Below are 12,956 nucleotides of genomic sequence, written 5' to 3'. Positions count from 1 at the left end.
AGTATAGAAGGAGAAGCAGTTTTCTAATTGAAATAATGTGCAAGTTGATGTCAACACGTCCTAACACCTGCAAATGTTCAACACTATCGAGCCTGAGGACCTCACTGTCCACACGGGTACCAGATAAACCAGCCAAGAGCCACCAGTCCAGCAACAAGGAGAGATAAACAGTGAACCATCTCTGCCTTTATCATGTCACATCCTCAGTCTGTTTGTCTGATCCAAATAAAGGGACAGTTATTCGTTTTGTCTTTGTGGCTGTCATGGGCTGTAATTTATTAGTCACACTTGCACATCATCAGCAGAATATTCCTAACACACCCACACCAAGGACCCACAACATCACTGCAACAGTATATTGGGACACCTGCCATGAAGGGTACATTTTATACAGCTGGTGTGAAAAAAAAAAAAACACGACAGCTGATTAAACTGATTTACCATTTTGGATTCACACTTCAGGCCTGAGTGTAAGTACGGCATGATTGTGCCTTCCTCTCTTTGTCAAACACTCATCTCATCTAGCTGACATGAACAACACTGAACAGCTCAGAGAGAAAGAGAACAGAGGAAAGCAGGACTCTGTGCCCTGAGGTTAAGGAGTGCTGAAGTGATAAATAGTTTTTAGAAACTTAAAAAAAAGGCAAAATAAAATATGACAAGAGGGTTCATTAAAAAAAAAGACTTAGGAAGAAACTAATAAGAACTAGCATGGAGACAGAAATATAGGTGAAGGAAAGAAGCCAGAGGCACTCAGACAAGAGTTTGCAGGGAATAAAGATTCACTGAGAGAGAAGTTAAAAAAAATCATTAACCCTGCGGGTGAAAAGTGCCACTGAAATTTTATGAAAGAAGAGAGCAGCTCCAGTGCTGCAGCTTTTTCTGATGATGATGGTCACCGCGATGATGATAACCTGGGGCTTGTTAAGAGACTCATTCCAAACACACACCAGTGATCTCTTTTTATCATCCACCCTCCCACTCAAAGCACAGGCTCACACGAGGCGTGTGGGCTCTCGTTTGAAACTTCATCTCGAAATTAAGCTCCACTCATCTCTGAGCTCTGCCTGAGGTGCAGAGCTCAGCTACTGAAGAGAGAAATGGTGCAGGAGGAGAGTCAGAGAGACAGCAGAAAGTTAGTGAGGGAGGATACATACAGCACAAAGAGGAAAACTTAGAAGAAGTGCTGAGGAGGAGGAGAGTGATGACAGATGGAAAAAGGGAGAGAGGATAGAGGAAAGAAGAATAGCTGTGAGATGTTAAACCCCCAAGGGAAAAGAAAGTGGCTGATGAGTCCAAGGAAAAAAGGGGAAAAAAATGCAAAGTTATGTTCAGCTAACGAAGTAAAGGAGATTTTTCTACTTCAGACCCTTCTGCATTTCTCAGCATCACTTTGACAGTGTTAAACACCGGATACAAGTGAAAGAGAAATGCAAATAATCCTGCCAAAGGTAAAAGCTTTCTGGAGACAGGTGGGAGCATTTACATATGCCAACATCAGCATTTAAAGAAGAAAATGAAATGACTGGGAGGGCAAAGAAATGCAGAGAGAAAAAAGATAACCCCCCATTATAAGATATGACATTTTCAAAAAGAAAGTGTTTCAAAGATTTGACCCGGAAAACCTCTGGAAAAAAATATAAATCCATCCATCCATATGGTTTTACAACGTAGAATTTAAAAACGTTCTTTGTAATTTGATCCATGTTTTATCCTTTTTTTAAAAAAAGACGTCATCCAGCATCCCCGGCTGCTTGATTATGACCATTTTCTTTTCTTTTAAGATTTATTTTTGGGGAATGAAATGCGGGAAAGGATCCACAGGTCGGACTCGAACCCGGGCCGCCCGCTTGGAGGACTACGGCCTCCATACATGGGACGCTCGCACTAACCACTGTACCATTTCACAGTATGGGTCCACTTACCCCAACCTCCACGTGATCCGAGCCCTTGTCATCCTGCTTGTGAAGGATCTCAAAGTAGTACTGTCTGGACGACATCAGGCTGAGTGGAGAGGGACAAAGAGAGAGAGAGAGAGAGAAATATCGTTAGATGTTTGACCGCATCTGTGACAGACTTTGATTCAACAGAACTAAAGCAGTATTGATTGAATGACACTGCAGAGAAGTATAAGGTAAACAGACTTAAAAGGAGTGATCATAAAAACATATGCCAGTTGGACCGGAGCATAAACTGGTTAATCAGCCCAGAATAGAGTTCTGTGCTGCAGGCGAAGATGGCAGCAGAGACGGCAGAGAGCCAGGATATTATCAGCCTCAGGTCCTGAATAAAACACTCCTTCAGAGACTGTAGGAAGAAAATCAATGCTCCACATAAATCAGCATTTTACACTCATAGGCTCCAGTATTTCTCTGGGACTCCTGGTTAGGCTGAGTAAAGGGCTGCATGTTTATCCCTAGCACAGACGACACACACAACCGCACAAACACACACACACATGGATGCGCGCACGCGCACACACACACACACACACACACACACACACACACACACACACACACACACACACACACACACACACACACACAGACCCACACAGACGACACACACAACCGCACAAACACACACACACAGACGCGCGCACACGCACACACACACACACACACACACACACACACACACACACACACACATAGACCCACACAGACGCACACACAGACGACACACACAACCGCACAAACACACACACACAGACGCGCGCACACGCACACACACGCACACACACACACACACACACACACACACACACAGTGGCAATGCTTTATTCTTATCAAAAACACATCTCGGTTAATAGGCCAGCATCTGTTACTGAATGAGAGACAACCAAGCGCTGCTGCACACATCATTAGCTCTCCAAACACACACAAGGTTGTTGAAAACACAGTCACATCACACACACACAAACACACAGTGTTGTTAAATGAATAAATCATGTGTTTTTGCATGCACCTTCTACGATTTGTTGAACCCTGGGCCATACAGCCAAAGAGAAAACATCCTTATGAGGATACAATTGTACTGTTTTTTGGAACACCTGTAACATATCATGCAAAGTCTGATCATCACTCTGAACTTTGGAGTCTTTCGGCTCCTGCATATCCATATTGTGCCCCCGATTCATAAAGATGTATACTAGCTTGCTCTTCAGATTCTCTCTTTGTTTTGATTTTCTGAGCTTCTTTTCTTCCTCCCTCCTCCTGTTTGTCTCCTGACACAAAAACAAACTCAAACTCATCAAACCAATCTGTGCTCGGAATGACAAATACTCCCACAAAAACAGCAGATATCATGAAAAACAACAGGCAAGCCCCGCTTCTTGTCCAACGGGATAGCCTTCGGTGTAAAATGAAGCCAATGGGGAAGTGCACACAACTGCTGTTACTCGAGTATCCACCTGAGGCTGGCAATTAAGGCCAAGGAATCCCCATCAGGTCCCATATTAAGATCCCCATTTTTACATCCTGGTCATCCAAACAGTTTTGGTCTGAATGGCTCATTTTCTTATTGGCAAAAACAGTAGAGACCTTTGTGATAACTGATCTGTTTTCATGCTGTTTAGCCTGGTTGATTTGACTGACAGGTTGCCTCTTTGCGTAATGCTAGATTGATTGAACGTTGGGTTAAGAAAACATTTCCAATATGGCGACGCCCATCATTGGGCTTCAAGAATCTTCTCACCAACGGGTGATGTCACTCAGACTACCTCCATGTTTTATACAAACTATCCTCTTGATGTAATACTGTAAGAATGAGTTTAAACACATCGATCTTTAAATCTTTTGTGTTGCCATTATGGTATTCGTTCAGTGTTTTTATTATGTTAGATGATGATGTCATTTCCTCTCGGGGCTCATATTAGACCTGCAGCAGGCTCAGTCAGATTGTGCATGCTCTGGAGTTAATCCGCTGCCATCCACTGAGAATCATCGGACAGGCAATGCTGTGAGTTATTTGTTTGAACAAAGAGATGTTAAAGAAAGTATATTGATCATTATTTTATGAAAACGTTTGTTTAAGTAGCAGTTATGTGTCACGCAAATGTAAAATGTAACCTTTAAGCTATTACAGGGACAATGAATGTCTTATTGTTTTTATTTTGCAGTTTTCACCAACATGTTAATAAGGATCTGTGACAGTAAATGAAGAAAACTTACTCCGACTCCTCCTTTATTGACATTGGTTTAACTCTGTGTTTAGTCAGAGTGTCAACACACTGCACGAGAACACTTACATCTTTAAAAAAGCAAAAGTCCCAGCTGTCTATTAAAGGGGCCAAAGGTGACATCTTTAAGTTTTCTTTATTGCAACATTCTAAAATGCAATGAAAGAGTCTTTCAGGATTAAGACGGCTGAATTACAAGTAGAGTGCAGATTTATTCTGCAGTGTTTATGTGTATTTGGTCCTGAAGAGGTGGACCAAGTTGAAAGCGAAGGACAAATGCTGAAGGGGCGGTCACGTGTTGCCCCGCGCACAAACTCTGGCGCATCGTCAGCCTGCCCAGCGTTCTGTGACCAATAAATCACGGCAGGTGCAGGAGAGCAGGGACAGTGTGCTAAGGTCACTCTCTCATGAATAGGCAACATCAACCGTTTGCCGCTGCTGCTGAAACGGCATTCAGAGAACTTAAGTGGCACTGTAAGCTCCTGCATGGCACCCTGCTCACCCTTTTACCCATATGATTCAAAACATAAAGCCATCAAAGACCATACTTCATGAAATACAGAAAACAGATCGCACTTGGCATTCACCTCACACAACACACAGTCAAATGAGCCATTAGATTAGATTGGATCATGAAAGTTTAATTAATAAAATGGAGATGTGAGGGAATTGAGTCATCAAGATCATGCCATCCTGAGAACTAAAGGCAAAAAAAAAAGAAGTATGAAGAGCTTGAAAAAAAACCCCAAAGAGAACTTGAAAAAAAAAAAGAGAATTACATCATCCAATTCTTTTAATTTCTATTTTAGGTTGACAAGTCACATCTATTCTTTTTAACTTGCTGAGCAAATAATGGTATTTTTGGCAGTCTTTTCCTCCCTCCTTGAGGAAGAGCAGGAGGAAGAGGAGGAGGAGGCAGAGAAGAGATGACTGGGTTTTAGGATATATGAAGATATATCAGTACATTTCCTCATTCTTCATTAGACTGTCTATTTCAGTCCATAATCTGAATCCATCGGAGGGATAATCTAATGTTTGAGCAGAGGGAAAGATGTCTGCCGCCACAATGTTTAAGAGTACGTCTGATGGACAATGTCAGACATAGAAGACTACATGTATAGAATCCAAAATTAACTGTACAGATATCCATCAACATTTGAGGATTACTTTCTTCAAGCCCCCTCGCTGTTCAGAGAATTTCAAAACAACACAAGAAAAGCAGCATGAGCATCGGCACTGAGAGCTCAGCCAATACAAACCTGTTTACCTGTTTTAAGATGCAAGAGATAGAAAGGCCTATCAACGCTACCGGAGAAAGATTGGAACAAACTAAAAGAGCATACCACACTAAGAGCCGGGGATGAAAAAACAGAAGAAAAAGCAGAACATCAGGCTCTAGTCACCTTTTGTTGAGCTGTTTCCATTTCCTTTTTTCTTTGTCATTTTGTAGTTTTTCTGTATGACATTACAGTGGCAATTTTATTTTAGGTTCAAATTATTTTGTTCCACTGTGGAGCGGAGACATCTGTGAGACTTTCTGTGTGCAGAAGTCTGCTGTGAGCTATTTCAGTTGTTTTTTAACTGCATGATTCCATCGTTTGTTGTGACAAAGAACGATTTTCAAAGGGAACATGGAAGATAATAGGGATTTGTGCCGAGTCCATATGAAGGTGAAGGAGGAAATGTAAGGAAAACTTGCATTGCTATAAAGAGTTGTGATGGGAAAACATTTGTAACAACTTCTCCAGCTTCAAGATTTCCCATCCATCCAAACATAAGCATTACACTGAAAGACTGGAGGGAAAAAAGAGAAACTAAAGTTTGAAGAAAGAGGTGTGTGTGTGTGTGTGTGTGTGTGTGTGTGTGTGTGTGTGTGTGTGTGTGTGTGTGTGTGTGTGTGTGTGTGTGTGTGTGTGTGTGCATGTGCCCACTGGTCACACCAGCCTCCCAGTGATGGATGACAAGGCGGGCTCCGGTTGAAAAAGATGAAGAGACAAAGAGACAGGGCGGAAAAGAAAGATGAAGGAGGAGCGATAGATAGCAATTGAACAGCAGAAACAGAGAGGGAATTATAAATGATTTCTGTATCTTGAAAGGGTAAAAAAAAAAAATACATTACAAGACAAGATTTCACACAGAACACCAAAGCCAGGAGAGAAAACAGAGACATAAAAGGGCAAATGAGAGATGGAAGAGGAAAGAATAGCTATTAGCGTGTGACTCAGAGGATGAGTAGAGGACACAAAACGCGAGTGTAATTGCCTGACTAATTGGAGTCTTTGTTTCCAGCTTCCCCTTCATAGGAGCGAACGCAGAGAGGCAGACAAAAAAGGAGTTGACTGGGCTGGATAACACGAGACAGGGGACTATTTGCAGACGCTGTCCAAAGTCTGCGGGATATGAAATATGAAATATTCATTTGGCATGAACGTATAGAGAGTGTGTTTTCATCTTCACTGACAGGATTCTCAAAGGAAACAGGTCTGTCTAAAGAATATACAAAACATGGTTGGAAAACACCCTAAGGACCAGAGCGCAGATACTGACACACACAAACACACACACACACACACACACACACACACACACACACACACATGACATGGTCGGCAGACTACTTCACTTCTACTTTTGGCACACTCCTTTTCTCGTATTTCTCTCCTTTCTTGTCACTTATCTCGCCGCCAGCCACAGCAATTTCCTGATTCTCTTTCCAACTCACTTTCTCATTAATGCTATCTGACTGTCATCCCCTCTCTCTCTCTCTGCCTCCCCAACACCCACAGGTGGCCTTTAAATAAAGAGAGCGTGCCCCGACGAGTGCTCTCCTCTCTACATTAATGATACCAGTGTTTAGAGCTGCCCCAAGGAGACACACAAACTTCCCTTTTCTCCTTCTCGCGGTCCTCGCTGCCCCTCTTCACTCCATTTCTCATGCATTCCTCTAATCCATCAGAGAGCTATCACGCTGCTCTCCCCTGCAGCCTCAATAAATCCTCTTTATACCATCCCCATACTTCGCTTCACCCCCCCCACCCACCCCCTTATTCTCCTTCATCCTACGTCTACTTCTCCCTCTCTTCTCCTGTATCTCGTCCGTCGCTTCCCTCTGATGCTTCTACGCGCCGCCTCTTCTCCCTCTTCCCACCGCATCCAATTCCCCCATATGTAATTATCTAATATAGCTTTATAGCATTACTATCTCCAATGCCTTTTCTTCCCTACGCCTCTGCTTTGACCCTGTTCTCACTTTCGTTTTGTATTAACACCCTGTCTCCTCCGCTTCTCTGCTAAATGTGAGGATGTGAAATGTTTGATCACATGTTTGCTCTGCTGAGGTTTTAGTGTTTGTGAGATTCAGAGAAGCATACGCTCGTTTCATCCCTGCAAAGTAAAACTACAATTATCATAAGGTGTCAAGGTCAAACACTGTACATTTACAAGCTACTGAGATCTCTCTATAGTAGGGAAGTTTAGAGGTACATAATCATACATTTGCAAATGGAGGTCGTAAAGGACAAGGCTTTCAAATCCACATCTTACACACTGACATAAAACAACACGCTCAAGTTACCAGATCGTGCAGTATATCGGTGTTGTGTGTGTACGCAGGGATACAGCCTAATCTTCTGTGCCATGGAGCTCAAATGTTACTATTGGAAACGTTCGACATTTTTTATACAGACTTTGTTTTTTTCTGCATGACTAACATCGGCATTGTTGTTCTTTTTTTTTTAACAGTTCAGCTGAAATAGTCCTAAAAAAAATCTATTTTTGTCCTCCTGTGTGAGAAGTATTTTATTAAAACTACATTTCCCAGCTGGCTGCAGCTTGTTAGTACAGCGAGTTGGTCCTGGTTCAAATCCTCGTCGGACAGGGCCTCTCTGTGTGGAGTCTGCATGTTCTCCCTGTGCATGTGTGGGTTCTCTTCGGGTACTGCGTCTTCCTCCCACAGTCCACAGACATGCTCGTTAGGTGAGTTGGTGACTCTACATTGCCAGTAGGTTTGAATGTGTGGCTGGTTGTCTGTGTCTATATGTCAGCTCTGTGATTGACTGGCTAACAGTCCAGGGTGTACCCTGCCTCTCGCCCTTTGACAGCTGGGATCCTCTCCAGCCCCGCGCTACCCTGAACGGGAAAAAGCGGTATAGATAATTGATGGATAGACTTTTCCCAGCTACAGTCCTCAAAACAGGCTGCACAGTTCAAATCCAACCTGTGGCTCCTTTGCTGCATGCCATTCCCCACTCTCTCTCTCTCTCTCTTAATTTCTGACACTATCCACTGTCCTGTCACTCTAAAAAATGTATAGATGTAAGATAGAAAATACAGTTATTACATGAATATAGCATCAGTGTTGACATTGATCGTTCTCATTGATCCGTTTTTTTTTTAGAATTATTATATAGTGGCGACTCCACTGGTTTTCATACTGAATTAAATGTTATGCTAAATCACTGTCTTTGGTAAAAATGGCATTGTCAGTAGGCACCAAGTACATTCATTATTAACACCAGAGGACAAGTGTTTACATTGTTTTTCAACGTACATGCTTGAAGGCAAGGTGAAAAGAAGCAATGTCAAATCACTCTGAGGCTCTTATAGCATTGCAATTGGTTGCAAACACTTCAAATAGGTCAACAGTTCTGCATAAAGAAAAGCTGGAGAGAAAAGTTCAAACCCTGGTGTACTTTCCTACCCGCACACATCCTGCCAAAAATGATGATATATGAGTGTTGTATGGAAGGAAGGCTAAAGACATTGTACTTTGGAATTGGACATAGCCTTGATGCTGTAAAGTTGCAGGGGTTAAGACTTGTTTTAATCACCAAATAAGAAAACAAATGAAGCCTTATATGTTGCCTTCTAAGTCTGATTATGTGTCTGCATGTGCGCCTAACAATTGATCTCTCCTTATCACATCTTGATACATCCAGATTTTCACTAAGTCAATTTCCAAACAGTGTACATATCTGTTCCCCAGCTGCTCACAATGTGATTTTTTTTTCTTTCTTCAGACTAAGCTGACCGTCCATCATCATTACCGTCTTTAATCACGTTTGGCCAGAAGCAGCCCTGTGTTACCATTTGCTCTTACTCATGCATTACTGCCAATCAGATGTCCACTACCATCATCTTTCACAGCTCCAGAGATGTGCATCAACATCACCCAAAGACATTGAGACATAAGCCACAAAAACCCACAGAAACACACACACTCAAACATAGATTTGTGTCTCAGCATGCTCCCATCACTCACACAAGCAGATGGCGGGCCTGAAGGCCTGAGGGAGGAAAACAGGACACAGAAGTCACTGCAGCTTTCTGGCAAACGGCTTCACTCTAATTCAACTGCTACAAAATATTATCCAATTACCTTGAGTGGAGAAAGGTTATCATCGAGGTCGGTATATTCAAACTCAAACACAGAGAAACATGCAAACATTTGCTCATATTTGTGGGAATATATTCATATTAACAGGCAGTGCAGGTGCAACACTTGGCTCGTCTTCAAGCTCATTCAGTATTCCTCTGATGCCATGAGCACAAGTACTTTACTTTCCTCTCTCTAAATGCTCGAGTCTTCGCGCCAGCTAATAGCCAGGAGTGCTTAAGTGATTCAATTATAGATACTGAGAGATCCCATAGTGAAATAACTGGTCATTCTCGGCTAGGTTTCCCTCATTGTTGCCGGGAAAAGCTCAGTTAACTCCCTCCTTCCTTCTATTATCGGCCTTTGGAGGATTTTCCGTTAAGTCGGGTGTATAGAAAACAAATCGGAGTGTGTTAAAGCATAAAATGAAAGTCTGAGAAAGACGAGAAGAAGAATGAAGAAGGGGAGAAAGTTAGGAGAAATAAAGAAGGTTCCTGAATGGAAAGGGCACAAACACACTGAAAGAGGAAATGAAGAATCAGTGCCCACACGTCTGAGGAGGATTCGGCGTAAATGTCATTTCCAGCAGTTTGTGAAGCGAAAGCTGCTCGTCCAAAATGCCAGCTGTGGTATCACATATATACCCATTCCGCTTCTGCCTTTCTTCTCACCACGGAAAGTCATAGGTCATCAGAAGGAATTTTAAATTTCAATCATTTTACTCCACAGACCAAGCTCTGAAGTTTGGAATCTCATCTGGTCTGTATGCATGAAATACAGACATCACTCACTTGACTCACATCCAGCAAGAGCTTAATAGTTCTTTATATCCATGGAACAAAATTCACTCCAACATACAGCCTAATGTGCGACAGGAACAACAAGGATGTTTTACAAAACAATCGATAAAACATAGAACTATTAGAAATCAATTTAAATATACATGTAATGTGTTCTGATTGTTACTTCCTGTTTTGGGTGAATGTATTCTTACTGTACATGTTTGCCTCTCTATTCAAATGCGCATGTCTGGAGACCCTCCAGTGCTTTCCCCATTTATGGACGCAGGACAGGTACGAGCCTGCAGCTTAAGTAAGAGAACAGAAGAAAAAAGTTTTGCTTGCAGTAGATCATTTAAAAAAAAAAAAAAAAAAAGTCACAGATGTGAGAAAGGAGGAGAAGGAAATCCCTCGCGCATAGCCAGGGTAGAGCAGAGGAGCAACACCTGGAGGTGTGCAGCGTAGCACTGCAACTCTGGCGTGCTTAACAAAGACAAGACCCAAACTAATAACTGAGGAATAAACACACAGCGAGGCTTTGTGAGTTCTGCTTAAACTGGATCTCACGCACACAAAACTTCATTGACACACGTCCATTGACAGGAAGATGTGCTTGACTTACCAAAGAAGAGAGATACATTTTAACTTCATGACTATACAAGTTTGACTTGAAGACCGAAATGGTCTCTGTTATCCTTCCATTCTGCGTCAGTTCATCGTATAACCTTCCCTTGTTAATGACTTAAAGGATTTCCTGGTGGTCTTTTGTGTTTTCTCTTTTTTACTGGATTATTTTAGTTTGGCTTTTGATTGGCACCCCCCTCTGCTTGCCTCCACCACCCCAGCCTCTTCCTTTCTTGGCCTGACATAAAAGGGGGGTTTGCATTACCCTCCCAGGAAAGCCCCCACATAGTGTATGCTGCTTGGCTAATTCAGGGAGCATCTTAAGAGCAGAGCCCTCAATGCCAAGCATAGTGCATATCCATTTGATGAGAAGATAGAGTACTTTATTTATTTGACAATAAATGGTTACTTCCATGAAGGAAGTGTTACTTACTGAAGTACAATAACTTTGTGATCAGCTCTAAAATAAACAGATAGTCATTGCAGTGGCTTAAACTGTTAGATTATGTGAAACATTAACTTCTCTATCTTCAGATTCGAGCAGCAGAAATCTGAACTAGCTCTTCTTGACTAGACAAGCTATCTCCCTCAACTTACTCACAATAATTCATCCATGTCTGATTCAGCTCAAGCAATTCTAAAGTTCTTGACATAAATAATGACTTCTCTGTATACAACTCATTTTAAAGAATTTTGTAAAATGTGGATATGCCCTGGTTGTCTCATAAGCTGGGTTTCATGGAGCTGTGTCGGAGAGTAGGGGTGATGTTGACGGGGTTATTTGGGTAGATCATCACACTCCCTCTCTGTCACTCCTCGCACATGCTGTGACAGCACCTAGCAGAGACTGCCGAACTCAATTCACAGGTATGTGAGCAGAGGAGGAGACAAAGAGTTCGACTGACAAAAGGGGAAAGCTTTCAAGTTGACACAGGTGTTATGTTCAAAACCATGACAACAGGTTTCAGTGCCATCAAAGAGGGCGGAGGTTTTTGACGCCTCCTGCTGCGATTCGCTCTAGTTTAAGTGGTTAAAGGCTTCTTTTTGAATGTACAACAGGTTGTCCAGTATTTTGGATAATGGTAGGGCTGCAGTTACAATTTATATAATCAATACCTTTCCCCCCCCTGTCGTTTTTGTGGATCTGAAAATGCCTCTTCAGTTCCAAACACAAAACGTTACCTACAAAAGACAAATGTTTAGTTCACTTCTGAAATAGTTAGACAATAAATGAATATCAAAATGGGTTAAATGGTAATTTTCTATTGATAAACATACTGATTATCACAATCACTGTGTGATTTATTAATTTATTTATTAAACAATCAATGTACACATCACAGAAACAAGAAGTACAAATGCTACAAATTCAATGTTAAAACTTTAAAACTTTTTTTTTTTTTTCTGTAAACGAATACTGATTCTGTATCTGATATCCACATATTTAGACTTTTTGGGGATTTACATGTAATCATCAGACAAACAGAATGACTGGAAAATGCTGACGGTGAAAGTTAGACAGAAAGAGAGTGTTCTACCTTTCTTAGCTTGATTCAGTAAACTCCTTTACACACACACACACACACACACACACACACACACACACACACACACGTGTGTGTGTGTGTGTTGGGGGGGGGGGGGTGCTTAAGGTCAAACCAACTTATTCAGCTTTGATACATCAGGCTTCTAATACTCTACTTCCAATATTGGTCATGACAGAGAAAACTTTTTGAGTCCTCAAAGAATGAATCATGCAGTTGTGACTGTTGTGTTGCCAACCTGTTGTGTATTTTTCAAAAATAACATTTCAAACAAAAATGTTAAATCTGTACGATAAGACAGGGTAAAACAAATGTTATTCAGATCTGTGTGTGTGTGCACATACTTCATGCCACTCCTACAAAAGTTTGGACACACCCCTGCTCTTGGCCCTTTGCAACTTCAAATTACTCCACAGTTTAAGTCACCAAAGAAGCAACAGATAGAGCGAGAA

The 12,956-nt window shown here is 41.8% G+C and overlaps 1 protein-coding gene and 1 long non-coding RNA gene across 2 annotated transcripts in view; one reads left to right on the top strand and one right to left on the bottom strand.

Moving 5' to 3' along the window:
- LOC132973218 (uncharacterized) overlaps window positions 1-12,956 on the top strand; it is a 360,126-nt gene that overhangs the window by 60,309 nt on the left and 286,861 nt on the right. The window lies entirely within an intron of this gene.
- Window positions 1-12,956, bottom strand: part of b4galnt4a (beta-1,4-N-acetyl-galactosaminyl transferase 4a) — a 156,433-nt gene that overhangs the window by 27,113 nt on the left and 116,364 nt on the right. The window contains exon 8 of the mRNA XM_061036546.1: window positions 1,926-2,004. Within this exon, the coding sequence (XP_060892529.1) occupies window positions 1,926-2,004 (79 nt within the window). The remainder of the gene's footprint in view (window positions 1-1,925; window positions 2,005-12,956) is intronic.

Source organism: Labrus mixtus, chromosome 4 (genome assembly GCF_963584025.1).
Source record: "Labrus mixtus chromosome 4, fLabMix1.1, whole genome shotgun sequence".
Classification (NCBI taxonomy): Eukaryota; Metazoa; Chordata; class Actinopteri; order Labriformes; family Labridae; genus Labrus; species Labrus mixtus.
Note: the sequence above shows the minus strand (reverse complement) of the source record. Positions and strands in the feature narration are given on the sequence as shown.